Source organism: Martes martes, assembly GCF_963455335.1.
Source record: "Martes martes genome assembly, chromosome: 10".
In the NCBI taxonomy this organism is placed as follows: Eukaryota; Metazoa; Chordata; class Mammalia; order Carnivora; family Mustelidae; genus Martes; species Martes martes.
Window position 1 is genome coordinate 12182930 of NC_137898.1, and position 19067 is coordinate 12201996.

General features: G+C 41.2%; 1 protein-coding gene across 3 annotated transcripts in view; it reads left to right on the forward strand.

Moving 5' to 3' along the window:
* Positions 1-18695, forward strand: part of LPXN (leupaxin) — a 35130-nt gene extending 16435 nt beyond the window's left edge. For all 3 annotated transcript variants that reach the window (XM_080816519.1, XM_080816520.1, XM_080816518.1), the window contains 6 exons: positions 4872-4971; positions 7851-8018; positions 9239-9412; positions 9504-9585; positions 17052-17200; positions 17485-18695. In XM_080816519.1, the coding sequence (XP_080672645.1) occupies positions 4942-4971; positions 7851-8018; positions 9239-9412; positions 9504-9585; positions 17052-17200; positions 17485-17754 (873 nt within the window). In that variant the 5' untranslated portion in view covers positions 4872-4941 and the 3' untranslated portion in view covers positions 17755-18695. The remainder of the gene's footprint in view (positions 1-4871; positions 4972-7850; positions 8019-9238; positions 9413-9503; positions 9586-17051; positions 17201-17484) is intronic.
* The last annotated feature ends 372 nt before the right edge of the window (positions 18696-19067 follow it).

Consider the following 19067-nt stretch of genomic DNA (forward strand, 5'->3'; position numbering starts at 1 on the left):
CTTGCTCAGCAGGGAGCCTGCTTCTCCCTCTGCCTGCTGCTCCCCCTGTTTATGCTCTCTCTCTCTCTGTTTCTCTCTGTCAAATACATAAAATCTTAAAAAAAAAAAAGACATCTTTCTTAGTTGATATAAATCTATGCCTGCATTCTTTTTAGCAGCTGCATAGTATGCTTTAGCATGTATCTATAATTTATTTAACTATATGGCCATTTATTTTATTTTTAATTTGTTCATAAAGACTGTACTTTTTTATGTCTTAAGGAGCATACTTATACATACACCTTTGTATGTATATCTCCATTTTTTTGTAGGATAGAATCTTGGAAGTGAAATTGCTGAATCCGAGGATATATGTATATGAAATTTTGGTAGATACTGCCTCAAAAAACATTTATTAAAATTTGCATTGCTATCTACGATGTATGTAAATGCATATGTGTAAATAATCCTGACTTTTGCCAACACTGCATGTTAACAATCTTTCACATTTTGACTAATGAGTGAAAATTGGTGTCTCAATATTTAATTTGCATATTAAAGATTGGGATTGAGCATATTTTCATATAGTAATAAACATTCAAATTTCTTTTTCTGAAACTTATATTTTTTTCTCTTAATTCTTAGCCCATGTTTCTATTAGCTTGCCTTATTGATTTGTAGACTTTTTATTATTTGGATATTGTTTATGTTTTAAATATTTATATATGTTTAAATTTTTTTGAGATTAGCCATACTGATATTTTTCTTTTTTGGCTTCATTTCAGAGTTTTATGCCTTTCTTAGGAAAGTCTTCATCACCCCAAATAATAAAAAATGTCCCCCATTTTCTTTTAGTACTTTAATGTTTAAACATAGTTATGTCTCTAATTCATTTAAAACTTATTCATGTGTAGCGTTTGTTAAAGATCTAAATTTATTGTGTTTCAAATAGGTTGTCATGCATTTTGTGTCTAATAGTCTGTTTCTGATTATTTGAAATGCTGTATTTAGCATATGCAAAATTCTCATGGTTCAGGAATTTGTTTCTGGGCTCTCTCTCTTCCATTCCTTTGATCTGTTTCTCTATCTGTTTCTTTACCAACATGACACAAATTTTATTGTCACTTTATAGGAAAGCATATCTATTGGACAGGTCTTCCCTCGTGATCTCTCTCCCCCCCCCCAAATTATCTCAAGCATTCTAGCCCATGAATTTTAGCATCACCTTGTTAATGAACTTGAATAATTCTATTAGGACTTCTGTATGAATTACATTGAATTTATAGTTTAACGGGAGAAACTAACATCATATTATGCATCATCATTTATATGCATCTTGTATGTTTACCAATGGGTTTTTCTTCATAGAAGTGTTACATATTTCTTTTTTTAAAAAGATTTTATTAATTTATTTGAGAGAGAGAGAGAGAGAGAGAGAGCATGAGAGGGAAGAAGGTCAGAGGGAGAAGCAGACTCTCCGCGGAGCTGGGAGCCCGATGCGGGACTCCATCCTGGGACTCCAGGATCGTGAATTGAGCTGAAGACAAGGGCTTAACCAACTGAGCCCAGGTGCCCCGTCTTACACATTTCTTGTTAGAGTGATTCTTTAATATTTTATAATTTTTTTGTTGGTATTGTGAACATGTTCTTTTTTCCCAGTGGATTTTCAAATTGGCTACTACTGGTCTATAGGAAAGATACTAATTATTTCATTTTATTCTTCTTTTATTTTTAATTTATTTTTAAGTAGGCTCCATCCCCAGTATGGGGTTTGAACTCACAACCCCAAGATCAAGAGTCACATGCCCTGGGGCCTCTGGGCGGCTCTGTCAGTTAAGTGTCTGGCTCTTGATTTCTGCTCAGGTCGTGACCTCAGGGTAATGATCGCTGGGCTCCAGGCTAAGCCTGGAGTCTGCTTAAGATTCTCTATCTCCCTCTACCCCTCGGTGCTCCCCACTCTCCCCACACCCTAGCTCATGTTCCCACATACGTGCTCTATCTTTAAAAAAAAAAAAAAAAGTCACACACTACCCACTGAGCCAGCCAGGCACCCCCTCATTTTATCCTTGTACCTAGTAACCATCCTGATATTTTCTATGCATTCTAATAAATATCCAGTCATTTACCTTATATTTTCCAGGTAAGTGATCATACCATCTATTTAAAAGAGAAAATAGAAATGAGAATTGCTTTGCTTTTTTTCTTTTCAGTATATAAATCTCTTATTTGTATTCTCAAATGCATCCAGTAATTCAGTCTGCAATAAAATTATAGACCATCAATGATAGTAGGATCCTTGTCCTTCTCTTCTCTCTCTCTCTTTTTTAAAGATTTTATTTATTTATTTTATTTTAGAGAGGTGGAGGAGGGAGACAGGGAGAGACTCTTAAGCAGACTCTCTGCTGAGCTCGGAGCTCTTTTTTTTTTTTTTTTTTTAAGATTTTATTTATTCATTTGACAGAGAGAGACACAGCAAGAGAAGGAACACAAGAAGGGGGAGTGGAGGAGGGTGAAGCAGGCTTCCTGCGGAGCAGGGAACCTGATGCGGGGCTCATGTGGGCCTCTATCCCAGGACCCTGGGATCATGACCTGAGCCAAAGGCAGACGCTTAAGGACTGAGCCACCCAGGCGCCCCAAGCAGGGAGCTCTTAATTAGAAATGTGTTTAGTATGTGACCATAAATATGAGGTTCATTATAGATTTTATATTTTATCAGGTTATGAAACTTCTTTTCCGTGGGCTTCAGCAATAGGAATTGTGGTAGAATTTGTTTTCTATTGCTTTTCAGCATCTATTAGTATGTTTATAAAGCTTTTTCCTGTTCTTGAGTATAATGATTTATAGTAATCCTTTTTCTAACGTTGAACCACGCATGAAACACTGGCATAACACTATATAGCCAGGGCGTTTTAAAAACTCATTTCTGCTGTTTTTACCCTCCCTTCCCCAGCCTCCCCGACACACAGGCTCGTACACACATACACTATGCGCTTTTTCTCTGGTTTTAGTATTGAGTCTCTGTGATATTTACGGAACTTATTTGGTGATTTTCCGTATTTTTCTATGTACTTGAAATTTACATAATGCTCCCCCAAACCTCACTTTCTGTTTGTTTTCTGTTTCAATAATTTATGCTTTTAGTTCTTCTGTTTAATTATTTTGGTTTTGTTTTGTTTTTAGATTCTTGAGTTGGATGTTTTGTTTATTTGCTTCTAGTGTCTTATTTTTCAGTATCGCGCTTGAGTCCGTTTGTACTTTTTCCTGTTAATAACATATTGGTGGGCCATCTGGGTGGCTCAGTTGGTTAAGTGTCTGCCAAAGGACCCTGGGATCAAGTGTCATATTGGGCTCCTTGCTCAGCGGGAAGTCTGCTTCTCCCTCTCCTTGCATAACCATGCACACGCACTCTCTCTGACAAATAAATGAATACGATCTTAAAAAATGTATTGCTTTGCCTCTGAAGGGTGTGTGTGTGTATGTCTATGTGCTTTCATTGCTATTTCTAAATAGGTTGAAAGTTCAATTAATTTTTTTTCTTCGTCTCAAGAATTATGTGGAATTGCTTTATTTTTTCTTAACTGGGTAGATTTCTTATGATTAATTTGTACTGTAATTTGTACTTAGGATTAATTTGTACTTATTAAGCAGGTAGATTTCTTATGATTAATTTGTATTAAAGCAATAGAAGAATACGGTGTGTATGATTTACCTCTTAGAATTTATTGAGCTTTTATTCTGTGCTCTCGTACACAATTAATTAGCTAACAAATTAACACCTGGGATGCCTGGGTGTCTCAAGTTTGTTAAGCATTTGCCTTTGGCTCAGGTCGTGATACCGGGCTCCTGGAATCGAGCCTCGAGTTGGGCTACCTGCTCAGTGGGGAGTCTGCTCCCTCTGCCTGTCACACCACCCCCTGCTTATGTGCTTTCTCTCTCTGACAAATAAAATCTTTAAAAAATTTTTCTAGCAATTGGGCAAGTATTTGAATAGACCCTATATTCTGTTTTTTGGGTCCAAATTTGAATCATCAGTTTATTCACAATTATATGGAGGTGAAACCAACATCATGTACGTTGTCTAAACTCTTATCAGTGGTCTTTTTCAGTAAAGGGCAGACAGTAAATATTTAGAACTTGGACCACGAGGTTTCTGTTGGAACCATCCAACTCTGTAAGAAAGCAGCACTATGTAAAGGAATGGGCATGGCCAAATTTGGCCCATAGACCTTAGTTTGCTGGTGCTTGCTCTTTATTCTTACTTAGTTTTTATCTTTTGCCGGACAGTGAGAGAAAGTGTAATACTTTGTAATTTCAAAAAGAATGCTTTGAAAATAAAAAATGTATATCAGGCCATTGTCTTCGTAAAGGTCTTTTCAGAAGCTACTTTGAACCTGACTCTTGGGGGAGAATGGCCTGCCAGCCACCCGTCCAGCACTTTTCTTCATGCACTTGAGAACAATGGTCAGCTTTTGAGATGACCAGAAAAGAGATATAGAGACAAACGGCAGGGAGACCTTATTCAGATTTTTAGTCCACTACTTATTTTTTTTTTAAAGATTTTATTTATTTATTCAACACAGAGAGAGAGAGATCACAAGTAGGCAGGGAGGCAGGCAGAGAGAGAGGAGGAAGCAGGCTCCCTGCTGGGCAGAGAGCCCAATGTGGGGCTCAATCCCAGGACCCTGAGATCATGACCTGAGCCGAAGGCGGAGGCTTAACCCACTGAGCCACCCAGGCGCCCCTCCACTACCTATTTTTAAATACTTTCTTTCTCTAGTTTTATTCACATCTAAGCGGTTAATAGTTAAAACTGCATTTTCTGGTATTTTATGTGTGGCTTAACATTTATCTGAGTTTCAATGTGTTAGGATTTTTTTTTTCTCTCTCTGTAGTAAGGTCCAAGAGCCAGAGGAGGCCTCACATCCCCCTAAAACCTCAGCAGCTGCTCAGCTGGATGAGCTCATGGCCCACCTGTGTGAGATGCAGACCCAGGTGAGCACAGTTCCTGAGTATGCCTCCGCAGAGCTCAGCTCTGCTGTCCCCTTTTGGAAGTTTTGGTTGTCATTAGTTCTCCCAGCCTAAGTTTAATTCAGGGATGAACTCAACTTTGTGTTGTGTATTATCTGGACACAAAAAATAATGCAATGCGGGCTCTGATCTCAAGGAGTGCGGAATGTGCTCGGTAAAATGAAGCAGAAACCCATGTAACATTTGTAGACTAAAACACAGATGGTGTATCAAACTATGTGCAGCCACTATTAGGAATGTGGAGACTTTATCAGAGCTGGGGATGGGATGTGGGATGGATTCTGAAGAATGGAAAGGGTAGAGACACAAAGAGATGAGAGAAGAGGCTCTTCCAGTTGGCATGAGCCCTGAGGGCAGAGGCATCCTAAGGCTGGGTGCAGTGCGCAGGACCCAGGGAGACGTGACTGTGTGGGGCAGAGGAGGCCAAACGGAGGCCGAGGCAGGAAGATCAGAGTGTGGCTTTGAAAGCAGGGAGGATGAGGAGTCCTGAGCCCCATACAGAGATAAAATCCGCCTCCTCATTCTAGCGTCTGGAGCTTGAGTGGTGAGCTCACGTGCCCTGGCAGGGGGATGGAAATCAGAGAACTGGGCTTAATAATTTGTTAAGGGAAGTCATCTAGAATTCTTAAGGTGGAGAATTCAGCCACTCTGAGTTGATTGGAGGATTTGGTATGCACACGAGTGGCTATGAAATAATTGCAAGGCGGTATATAAAAAAGTGTGTGACTGGAGAGGTCAGGAGCCTGATCTTTGTGACTCACCTGTGGACTCCCAGTGCCTGCAAAGTTAAAGGAACAAGTGAGTGAACATCAGAAATAATTTTTCTTTAGTGCCTATAATAAAGCTGGGTACATTCCTCATTGTATCATATATCTGACCATACTGGGGAAAAAAAAATCTGCATTAGGAGTTTTAATTGTGTTTCCTAATTAACTTAGCATGTGTCACGGTTTATTTACATTTTTAAAATATCTGTTTATTTTTTGAATGAGCCCTACATTCACGTTGCACAAAAATCGAAAGTACAAAAGTTTGCAGTGAACTATTTCTCTATCAGCCCTGTCCCCACTCATCCAGTTCTGAACCCTGTTTCTTATATATTCATTTGGAAGTATTCTGGAATATGTAAGCAAACAGATGGAGATATGGATAGATATATGTGTGCGTGTTTGTATATGTGTATATACATATAAAATTCTGTTTTTACCTACTTCATGTTGATGACCCTTTTGGACTTTTTAGACGGTAACCTTTGGAACACTAATCTCTTCAACATTAAGTAACATTATATAATAGAGGAGGAAGGAAATCTGTCAGTTGATAAGTTTCTTGAAGGGAAATGAGCATTTTGGATTAGTGAGATAATGTGAGGTTATTCCTGGCAGTAAAAATAGGATACATAGAGGCCTGAGGGCAGACAGTAACAAATCACATTCAGGAGACTGCAGGGAGCCTGGCTGGCCTCAAACAATGGAGGCTTTTAGTGAGTAATGAAAGAGGAGATTGGAAAGGTAAAGCGAGGGCAGCGATGGGAGATTTCGAATGTCTGTCTAGGGCGTGCAAATCTGATGTGGTGGAGGCCGTAGAGAGCGCCTGTTTCCTGATCAGGAAGTATTAAGTCGATGGGAGTAGTAGCCCTGTCGGAAGGGAGTTGAGAGAGAAAATGGGGACGTGAACTGATGAAGGACAAGCTGGGCATCGCATCTTTTTTGTAATTTGAGGCTTTTCTTTTGAGTGGGTTATAATAACTATTTTGGGGGGTTTGCTTAAATCAATCCAATCCATCAGTTGGTCTTACCAGCTTCTCATCACCTTCTCTCCTAACACTGGACCAAGTCACTATTTCTGGTTTGAACTGTTAACAATAATCTCCTTCCAAGTGAGGGTCTCTGATTCCACTCTTGCTTGCCCACACTTAACTCCTCCCTCAGCTACCACAGGAATCTGTGGGTCAGATTCTTTCCCTCTCGTGCCTGAACCCCTCCAGAGGCTCCATCGCCCTTGGAATAAAACCTGAGTTTACCATGAGGGCCCCACATGATCTTTGCCTCTCTCTCCATCATCTTCTCCTGCCATGCCTACCCCCTCTCCCTCTGTTCCAGCCCCCCCCCACCCCATCCTTTCTGACTTTTCTCCTGACATACCAAACTGTTCCCTTCCTCTGGGCCTTCCTTCCCTCTGGAGTGCTTTTCCCATCAATGCAATATTTCTGGGCCCCTCAGTACATCTGTGCAAATGCCACCTCCTTAGAGGGCCTTCTCATCTAAATCAATTCTCTTTCACTGTCCCACCCTCTGGCACTTCTGTCTTGATATATGACTTATGTCTCATGTCTGCCTGACGTCACATCATACATTTATTTAATCCATGCATTGTCTGTCTCCCAGAAAAGCAAACTCCACGACGGCAGACTTTCTCGGTTGCCATGTGCATTGCTCTATACCAAGAGTCTGGAGCTGTGACCATCACAAACTAGGTGCTCAATAAACACTGTTGAATAAATGGGTAAAAAGAAGATACAAGTAATTGTTGACCTGTGGTCATTGAAGGAGTGAGGAAAGGTAGCATCTTCGTGCGCTCAATTTCCCATGGTCAGAAAAGATTTACAAATGGAGGAAGATTACTGGTGTTTCACCTGGCCTGAGGAATTCAGGATAAAAGGGAGATGGAAGCATTTTTATTGGTGTTACAATGTTGGACTCTTCCGGTGCCTTGGATGGAGATTGGGTACCGAAGAAAACATTAGTCTGTAGAGGTGAGCTTAAGGGGTCATGTAGAAGATGCCAAGGAGGGCAAATATTCACGAGACTGATTGTTTTTCATGGTTCTTTCCCTGGTGCCAGGCTGCAGTGAAAGCAGATGCCAGCAAGAAACACCCAGCGAATAAGCAGGATCCCAAGGCCTCCCTGGACTCAATGCTGGGGGATTTGGAGCAGGATCTGCAGGACCTTGGAGTTGCCACAGTGTCCAAGGGCCACTGTGCTTCCTGTCGGAAACCGATTGCTGGGAAGGTGTGATGGGCCAGGGTGTGGGTCCTGTAGCCAGCTGTCTGCTGTCCCACCAAGGATTGTTCTATCACTTTCTAAGATGTCTTCATGGTAGTTAGTAATCACTCATCCCTTACAGTGCTCCAGGCACTGAGCTGAGCGCTTTGCAAGTATGAGTATGAAGACATGTTTTTTAAAATGAGCCATTTTATTAAATGAAGTTTTACGGATGAAATGAAATGAATTTTATTAAATTCATTATTAGATGAATAAAAGACTCATTTTATTAAATGAGTATAAAGATTCATTTAATGGTCACATCAACCCTGCAACCCTGTATTATGGTTCCTTTGTAAAGACGAGGGAACCAAGGGCTCCGGGTTGATAACTGACATGTCCAAGTCCAGAAAGAGGTAGAGGGGAGATTTGAACCAGGAGAGCCTGACTCCTGAGTGTGATTCTTTTTTTTTTTTAACATTTTATTTATATTTGACAGACAGAGATCACAAGTAGGCAGAAACGCAGGCAGAGAAATAGAGGAGGAAGCAGGCTCCCTGCTGAGCAGAGAGCCCGATGCGAGGCTCGACCCAGGACCCCGGGATCATGACCTGAGCCGAAGGCAGAGGCTTTAACCCACTGAGCCACCCAGGTGCCCCCTGAGTGTGATTCTTAACTGCTTTTCTGTATATCCGGTCCTGGGAGGGACTTCCTGGGGCCCCTCTGTCTCAACGTTCGCAGTCAAGTTGATTGATGGTAACTTTCAGCAGACTCAGCTCCAGCTCATGGCCACAGACTCCCGCTCTACATCATCCTTCACCAAAACCACAATAGAAGGCTCTGAGCCCTGACTCAGCATGGGGCAGGAGTGAGGTGCTCAGACCAGAGGAATAAAACTCTCATTTGGCCTTTTCCTCTTCCAGGGATCCCTTCCAGGCTAGAATGTAGTTTCCCTTCCCTGTCTGTCACTACTATGCTCAGGTTTGGTTCCCCCACCCTCCAGAGCACCTAACGAACACCTACAGACTTTTATCAGCATGATTAGTCATGGGCACCCTTTTACTATCCATAAAGCATGGACAACAGACCCCGTAGAAGGGACCTGGGTCTAGGCCTCCGTGTTGGGTCACCCTAGGAGGTGCCATTTTCGTGGAATACCGTGGGAAAAGTGCTGTCCCAGATTGTGTGACCGGTAGGCCCTCCAGCCGCCAGCTGCCATGGCCTGCCATGCTTTATTTTGTCCCCAGGTGATCCATGCTCTAGGGCAAGTGTGGCATCCAGAGCACTTTGTCTGCACTCACTGCAAGGAGGAGATTGGCCCCAAGCCCTTCTTTGAACGGAGTGGCTTGGCCTACTGCCCCAAGGACTACCACGATCTCTTTTCCCCACGCTGTGCTTACTGTGCTGCTCCCATCCTGGATGTAAGTCGTCCCCCTTTTCCTGCTCCTGCACCACAGTCCTGGTTTATAGCTCTGTGGCTTTCTAATGTGGCTCTGTGTGTTCCTTTTCCAGAAAGTGCTGACAGCAATGAACCAAACCTGGCACCCAGAGCACTTCTTCTGCTTTCACTGCGGAGAGGTGTTTGGTGCGGAAGGTAGGTCCCGGGGGTTTGCAAGAAGACCAGCAGAGCTTTTCCTTGGTTTGCTGCCTAGTCCTGGTTCCTGCCGCCAGCATCCATGCGCCCATTTTAGTACTAGATGCCACCCCTCCTTACCTTTCCCCAATATTTACAAATATAATTTAAATTGCTTTCTTGAAGAAATGCAAATGCATAGTTTAAAAGCTCAAATATTATATTGAAAAGCATCAGTCCCTTGATTTTCCTTTCTCTACCCCCCAAGTCCAGTTATAATCCAGTTACCCTCCAAATGTTTTCAGCTTTTTCTTCTGTAATATATTTATATCTGTTACTATAGGTTGATTTTTTTTCCTTCTAATTTTAACCATTATATATTAACTTCCTACCAGGAAAGAGGATTTACTACCCCACTTTACCCCAACATTCTTCCTCTCCCCCCATTCTCTCAGTATAGAATCAGGTCATAATTATAGGTCAGACCAGTATTCAATGTGCACATATTCACAGCCATGAAAATATTGTTCATTGTTGAGCCCTATAGCAAAGTATGGTTACAACAGAGCACAGATTTTAAGAGTTTAGACTACAGGGTTCAAATCTGGGCTGTGGTATTTATTAGCGATAGGATTTTATTCAAGTCATTTAACCCCTCCGTACCTTGCTTTCCTCATTGGTGAAATGGGCCTGGTAATAATTCCTACTCTGTAATCTTGCCTTACAGAGTAATTATGAGGATTTTAAGATACAATGACAGTGTAGTGTTTAGAACAGTGTCTGGCACATGGAAACACAGTAAAAATTAGTCTTACTATCATGGTATCCTTTTCATATAATTTTTTCCCTGAAGTTAATATTTAGATTTCTTTTTTCACTAGCTTAATTTTCTTTGTACCTAGCTGTAATTGATGTGATAGAACTGGGAAATCATTCTCAAAATAGTCCGCTGCATCTGGTAGTGGGTCAGTCCCACTGGTTTTGTCTTGGAAACATCCTTCCAGGAGACTTCCATCCTCTTGCCGCAGTCTGCAATGGTTTCTCCTCAGGCCTGCTGTGAAGTATTTACTCTTGGCCATTGTCTTGGGAATTCCTTTTGCGGCTTGACTGCTTTTTTCTTTGGGTTCTCTGTTTCCTGGATCCCTGGTCTTTTAATACATGTTACTACCTTTATTTTAGTGGAGCAGCTCCTAGGAAAGAATGAAGAGGAGGCAAAACTTTTGAGACCTTGAAATATCTGAAAATATTGTAATTCTATTGTCTACCTTAAGTTGCCTGGGCATAGAATTCTAGGCGAAACTATTTTCCCCTATAATTCTGAAGACATCGCTTCACTGTCTTCCAGCTTCTATGGTTGAGAAGTTTTGAAGATTTTGTTCTCATTCCTGATCCTTTCTGTGTGATTGGTCCTTCTCTCTTTGCAAGTTTTTTTTTTCCTTCTTTCTTCTGCATTACTTTTTTTTTTTTTACTTTTTTTTTTTTTTAAGATTTTATTTGTTCATTTGACAGACAGAGATCACAAGTAGGCAGAGAAGCAGGCAGAGAGAGAGGAGGAAGCAGGCTCCCCGCCAAGCAGAGAGCCCGACGCGGGGCTCGATCCCAGGACCCTGAGATCATGACCTGAGCTGGAGGCAGAGGCTTTAACCCACTGAGCCACCCAGGCGCCCCATTTTTTACTTCTTTTTATGTTTGTTTGGAACAAATATGACTCATGCGTGGAATCAGAAAGCTTCTTTATTTTTCTTTATTTTTTTTTTCCCTGTCCTTTTTGAGTTAACTTAGCAGGGAAACTATTCACCTCTTAACCAAATAAAAACTTGGGCAGTCCCATGTCTTTTCTGATGACTCTTAATAAACAGTTCTAAATAGAAAATCAGTTTCAGACACAAAACACAAAACTCAGTCCTTGGGTAATTCCATCTGTGTAATAGCTAAAGCATCCAAATTACTTAAAGTGACCACCACTTAATAAATAAATCAACACGTATATACATACTAAAGTGACTGCTGCTGTCCCCTGGTCGGGCCTTTACACTGCTGGAGACCAGGAAAGGGTGCTATGGCCCTTCCTCTGTCCTTTCCTGCCTTTGGCATCCACCACACTCTCCTCTGTTGCTCATCTTGGTGTCTGACCCCTTCAGGGTTGAAACTGGCAGGGAGGAAGTTGTGCCTGGACGGCAGGAAAGACCTAACTTGCTCAGCGCTGATGTAAATTTGCTTCATGCTCTCTGGACCTGGCAGATGTTTAACTTTTTTTTCCCTTGGATGCTTTTGTGAATTCAGTACAGGTCCAACTTCAGACTCTTAGCCAGCTGTTTTCTGCTTGGCACATTGAAGGACCCATGCCACACAGATCGGTTTTGCAGGGTTTTCATTGTTCCCTCCTGGTGATCTCTTAGAAATAATCTACGAGTGTAGAAATAATAAACGTTTATTATTAGAAATAATAAACGAGTGTGCTGTGGAAGTCTCCTGTGAGCAGAGCCATAGAATAACAGGCATGTTTCAAGATGAGATGTCAGTTAGATACAAAAGAAAAGTATCCCATCCGTAGGATGACCAGAAAGCACCATGAAGGGAGCTAATGCTCACAAGTGTCTTATGACTTTACGTCCTCATCAGGCCACACTTAAAGCATTTATTGAGACACGTGACAAAAGAAGTCCGTTTGTTTATCAGAAGCTCCTCCTACATTATATTTTTGTTTTTGTCCTTTGCTTTCTGTAAGTGGGTCTCCTGCCGTATGGCCGGCCTGTTAATTGGGTGGCATCCGGCCTCACCCCAGGTCACATAATCACACATGGAGTTTCTATAATGAGAGCTTAACTACTGAACCTTCTGGGAAATTAAATTCATCTGCATTTTTGTTTCAGTTCAGAAAATTCCTCTTGAAGGCTCAAGTTTCTAAGCATTTCAGGCCTTAGCATCCTCCCCTAGGGACCAGGTCTTCACTGCCTGTGTCTTTCTTTTGAAATTGTTCATTATCCAGGCCATGCAGGTGCTCCCTAATTTCCCCTGTGGCTGGGAGCCTCCCCAGAGTGTAAACACCTCTCTCTCTCTCTGTGGCACTTTTAATTGTTAGTGTTTCTTATCTGTTCTCCAGAGGTAATTGGCCCCAGAGAAAGCCTCCAGGAAAGTTATTGCTGAAACTTTCTCAGTTTATTGGATCACTAAATGCAGGGGCATCACAGCAAGTTCGGCTGATTGCTTTTGATTCCTCTCCGGAGACTCACCCTAGTTGAAACAGAGGCTGTTCCTTCCCTGCTGTGTTATTCTGGAGACCAGCTACCCTGCAAATGCCTAGATGAGGGTCATTCCCAGGTCATTTGGCAGGTCTTACAATTTTCTCAAGTAACACCTACTTACAGGCAAGTTCAGTTTTATGTCACTTGCTTTATGGAGCATAATGCAAATTTGGGGGCCTCACCCCCGATCTACTGAATCAGAAACTCTGGGGGTGGGGCCCAAGCGATCTGCATATTGACAAGCTCTCCAGGTGCCGGATGCACACTGAATTTGAGAACTACGGGGCCACACAAAAACAAGGAGGATGGTTGTGGGTGCTGGTTTGTTCTTCTGAAGTGGTAGGCCTTCCTACATTCTGTTGTCCTTGATCAGACTCTAGATGTTCTTTGATAAAGTGGGAAAAGTAAAGTGAGTTCTTCTGTGTCCAGGGGCTTTAGCAGAACATAGGACAGCTTATAAAATTATTAGTTTCTTAGATGTATAGGCTCAGAAGTCTATTCAGTTGTCTGCTCTTCAAAGACAGCCTAGGTGAACAGAGCAAGGGATATCCAAAAGTGACCAGAGAGAACAGAAAAAGCGTGGTTGCTTGATTTGGGTCCCAAACCCCGGGCTGCTCTTACTGCCTTTTTGGATCTGGCTGCTACTATCAAAATGGGCTCCTGGAAGTAGTGCTTCCACGGTGGGCTGCTTTCCAGTCCACTTGGCTTACATGCTCTTTCAGTGGGAGTACGGGTAGAACTCTCATATTTACAAAGCTTTTGGGCTCAGCTGATGCTATCAGTCCTCACAGAGAGGTCACCACTAGGGTATATTTAAATTAAGGGTATGACTTTGAAGTTAGGCTTTGAAGTTAGGCCTAGACTTGAACATCAGGTCCCCTGCTGGCTAGGTTGTTATATGTAGTTTCTCTGAGCCTCCCTTTTCTCCTTTGTGAGATGGGAGCATTGCTGTGAAGAATTCAATTTCAATTTAGTACCGCAGGTAGAGCCCTCATTTGGAACCGCTACACGTGCTACGTAAATGGGATTGCTGGTGGTCATCTTCGCGTTAGACTCTCCTGACGGATGCTAAGGAGAGTTCCTTACAGAAGAGGGCACCTGTTTACGCATATTATAGTTAGTCCTGGAGGGGCTCTAAACCACAGCATACTTCTGGAGCCTCTGATGGTCTCAGTTGTGCAGTTGTAACTTTGTTGACATGTCTGCTCATTCAGTAAATATTTATTGAGCAACTACTATTGTGTGTCTAGGGATACGGCAACAAAAGACAGAGTTTCTGCCCTCATGGTGCATATATTCTAGTTGAGAGAGACAGATAATCATCAGAACTAGCCAGCTAATTAACTCACTCACTCTATGCTTATCATTCACTTAGAACTTACCCAACATTTTAGGAGAGGGAGTGATAGGGTGCTGTTTGAGACAGGGTGGGTGGGTCTGTTGTTCTGTTGAACAGGCCCCTCAGTGAGGTGGAGGACCAAACTGTCTGGGAATCTTAGTGAAGTACTTTTCAAGGCACAGGGCACGTATTACTTAAATAGGTGCTTGAAGATGAACTGATTTATTATATTTTTCTTTTTTAAATGTAAAGATGATTAAAAAAACCTTGCAGAAATCTTCACTTATAATCTATTACCCTTGTTAACAAATACAACATAAAAAAAGTTTCCCTAGTAATATTTTTCTACATTTAGTATTTATGCATACTTTAGTTAGGTGTACCTAAAAGTCCTTTTCATCACTTAAGAATTTCCTCATGTGACTTGATAATTTTATAATAATAATTTTAATAATATCAATTATTCCATTAGGGCTTTATGTAAACAAATTATAAAAAGTATGTGCTTAAAAGCTTTATTTATAGTTCCAAATATTAAAAACAACTGTGTTCATAATAGTATATTTAGATTACTTCTTGTGTGTTAGTAGCACTGCGGTGATTATCTTTAAACATAATATTTTCTTTCAATTATTTGTATGGGTTAATTCCCAGGAGAAAGATATTTATATCTTTTTTTTTTTAAATTCTTGATAAACATTACCAAATGATTTTCCAAAAGAATACTAACATTTAACTTTGTCACTGGGAATATATAAATACGTGAATCACTCCCATATATTTTCCGGTATTAGGTAGACTTATTTAACACTATTTTTACTACTTAGCTAAAATTAGAAATTGAACCTCCTAATTAGCAAAAATTAGAACTTTACTTTTTTCTTTTGAGTTTCATGATTTACTCATGTTGAACATATTACAACTAAAAGCATTTCGTCTTGTGTTATTTGTCTCTTTATGAGGACAACTTATTTTATTTGTTTATTTTTAAAGATTTTATTTATTTATTTGAACAAGAGAGAGCACAAGCTGGGGAAGAGGCAGAGGGAGAAGCAAACTCCCTGCTGAGCAGGGAGCCCAATGTAGGGACTTGATCCCAGGACCCTGGAATCATGACCCGATCCAAAGGCAGATGCTTAACCAACTGAGCCACCCAGGGGCCCCAGGACGACTTATTTTAAAGGGTTTAGAAAAGTAATCCCTTGGATTTCTCATCCTTCTTTATCTGGGCATAGGATGTATAAGACTCAAGGAAGGGTTTTCTAACATGAGCCCAACTGTGAAAATATCCAGTATTAAAGTATTTAAGAGAAAGCCTTATTCATTAACAAATTGATTATTTTTTTTATTATGGAAATTGCTTCCTGCCTGGTTCACCAACTATCTATGTTTTACCAAACTAATTTCCTCTAACCTCCACTCACCTGTCTACCCCTTTTTCTTGCTGGAATATTTAAAAGCAAATCAAAGAAATCTTATGTCACCATTAAATACTTCAACATGCGTCATCTTTGATTAATCAAGACTTTTTTTTTAAACATTACTTTCACACCTAGTGAAACTATTAATTCCTTATTATCATATAAAACCCACATCTAAACTTCTCAAATTTCTGAAACTACATCATCTACTTGGTTTGTTTGAATCCATTGGGTCCAGGCAAAACATATGCCTTGCATTTGACCATTTTATCTCTCAAAATTTAAAAATCCTGTAATCCTCTCTTCCCCATTTTTAAAAATACCATTAATTTGTTAAGAAACTGGAACCTAGGGGCACCTGGGTGGCTCAGTGGGTTAAAGCCTCTGCCTTCGGCTCAGGTCATGATCTCAGGGTCCTGGAATTGAGCCCCGCATCAGGCTCTCTGCTCCGCAGGGAGCCTGCTTCCTCCTCTCTCTCTGCCTGCCTCTCTGCCTAGTTGTGATTTCTCTCTGTCAAGTAAATAAAATAAAATAAAATAAAAAGAAACTGGAACCTATGTCCGATAATGTGTTCCATATTCTTGATTTGACTGTGGCTGCTTCCTCATGATGTTTAACGTACTTGCTTTCTCAGCCCACCCACTGTTTTTCTGAGATATAATTGGCAGATAGGTTTGTCCCTCATCTTGCTTTTGCTTATGGTGCTTTTGGTCATGCACAATTCATTCATATATATTTTTAATGGAGCTAAATTTATTGATTTTTAACTTGCTTTTGAAATTTGAGCCATGTGTACTACAGTTTTCTCATTCCCAGGTTCACGAGGAACCCACTCATTTTTGACTCAAGGCTTTGTGTGGTTTGAATCGTTACATTTAGAATCTTGCATCCATTTGGAAATTATTATTTCATAGCACTTTCTTTTTAAAGATTACGCCCTTTTCTCCAGGTGCTGTTTTAGGTAACTAGAGTTAAAACACGACAAGAACAACAGTATCTAGTTTCAGAGTTAATGCTCCAGTGCGGGAAGACAGACCACAAAGATGGTTTCAGATGATGGTAAATGCTAGAAAGATGATTTTAGAAAAGATGAAGTGACAGATACGGGCTGATAAGAGGTGCTTCTGATAGGGTGACATTTGAACCGATTTCTGAATGGTAATTAGCCACGCCAAAGCCTGGGGCAGAGCTGTGTGCAGGCCAGTGTGATACTTAGTGCAGAGATGTTGAGCAGAAATAGACCCTAATACTAAAGGCTGGGTATGAGCCAGGCCCAGCACTAATGCACCTGTCCCCCATTATCTCCTGTATTTATTTATTTATTTATTATTTCTCATGTACTTCTTATAATGAGCTGTTGAGGTTGGCCTTGAACGTGAGGACACTGAGTTCGGGAGAATTCAAATCATTGGCCTCTTCTCAGCCTCCAACTTGGCGGAGGGTGTCACCATGCACCGTGAACTGTTGATTTTACCTTGTCAGGCTTTCACGAGAAGGACAAGAAGCCATACTGCCGGAAGGATTTCTTAGCCATGTTCTCACCCAAGTGTGGTGGCTGCAACCGCCCAGTGTTGGAAAACTACCTCTCAGCCATGGACACCGTCTGGCACCCGGAATGCTTTGTGTGTGGGGTCTGTATCCTCACCTCTCTTTTGGACTTAGGCAAAGTCAAGGGTCTTCCTTCTGAGGGGCAGAGGAGCAGCTGGAAAGAGGGTTCACAGCTTGGGCTGAGGGATTGATGTGGGCCTGGTAAAAGAGGCTGTGGGCATTTGCTCATCTCTTTTGCAAGTGGGTGATATTCTCGCCTCCACCGGTCGGGTAGCTGGCAGGAATTTCAAGGCTGCAAGTTTTACTTTGCTGATATTCTACTCTTGACATCTGTATTCCTTGTCTTTCCCTTCACCCTGTCCCCCAGGACTGCTTCAGCAGTTTCTCTTCCGGCTCCTTCTTTGAACTGGACGGACGTCCGTATTGTGAGCTCCATTACCACCAGCGCCGGGGAACACTCTGCCACGGGTGCGGGCAGCCCATCACCGGCCGCTGCATCAGTGCCATGGGCCACAAGTTCCATCCCGAGCACTTCGTCTGTGCCTTCTGCCTGACACAGCTGTCAAAGGGCATCTTCAGGGAGCAGGATGACAAGACCTATTGTCAGCCCTGTTTCACGAAACTCTTCCCACTGTAATCTTAGCTGAACCCACAGTCTCTGCAGATCCCCTACAAAATTTAAACCGGGAGGGGAAGGAGTATACTTTGTTGTTACTGCTCTTCAGCTCAGTGGGCATATAGGGAAAGTAAAGGTGATGAACTTCTAGTGGTTGTGTGCCTAGGCTTGTAGTCTTAGGTTTTACATTTCTAGTCTTGTTTTTTTTCTTAATGAAGTATTTGGATTTAGATCTAGGTCCTGCTTCTAGAACCTCTGCAGCTGCGTCTTCCACATGTGCACATTCATTCCACCACCAGTGTTCTCAGATTTCTCCCGTTTTCACTCCTGCCTTGGCCCTCGTCATTGGGCCTTTTCACGCCTCCCTCATTTCCCCTTGACTCACTTTCCCGTGACCAATGCATTATCCTCGCTGTCAGGAGTCCTGAGGCCCCTCTGAAGCTCTCTGCGTCTCTCTTCAGCGTACTTCTTCTCTATTTCAAGAGGAAGTAGATTTTAACTGGACTACTTTGAGTACTGACATCATTGATAAGTAAAACCTCTTTTAGTTTTAATGTCTTACTGTTGTGTTTGGAGATGAACTGCTTCCTGTGTTATATACTCAGCACTCTGTGCCATTAAATCCATATCCTATCTCTTGTTTACTTCCATACAATAGGCACTTTTTCTTAATCAAAAGAATTGAATGGAGGGACTCCTGTTCACTAACTTTGCTCTTAGTTTGGACCTATAACATTTATTTTATTTTATTTTTTGCACTGACATGATTGAATCATCTTAAAAGGTGGCAAAGCCCCTTAAAATTGTTTTCATCACTTTGTTTACCCAAAGTGAAAAATTAGATCTCTGCTAGACACTTGAAAATTCATATTTGTATGCATTTCTACAAACTCATTAAGTTGTGTATATTAAATAAGTCCAGTTTTTTTGTATACCAATTATATCTCAATAAAGCTGTTTTTAAAAAACACACATCTTTCTCAACTTCATAATCATCTCAAAAAGACAAACAAGGTGGCTGTTTCATCTGTAATGAAAGTTGCTATAAAGGATCGTCTGATAATTTCCAGTTTGGATTAGGAAATCTAAGCCCCAAGAAAATCCCCATTTAATTATTTGTTCCTCTGCAACACATCATAAGTATATTTGTAGAAAAGCTTGTTAGTTATTGATGAGTCTGACTTTCTCATGTCCTATCTCAAGTAAGCTTCAGAAGGAATCCTGGTTCTTCAAAAGAGGTATCGATAAGATCTGTACTATGCCTTCCTTACCATGGTCTTAAAATAATTGTGTGATTATTTATTTAAAAAAAACCCAGAGTTTAAGGTACTGAG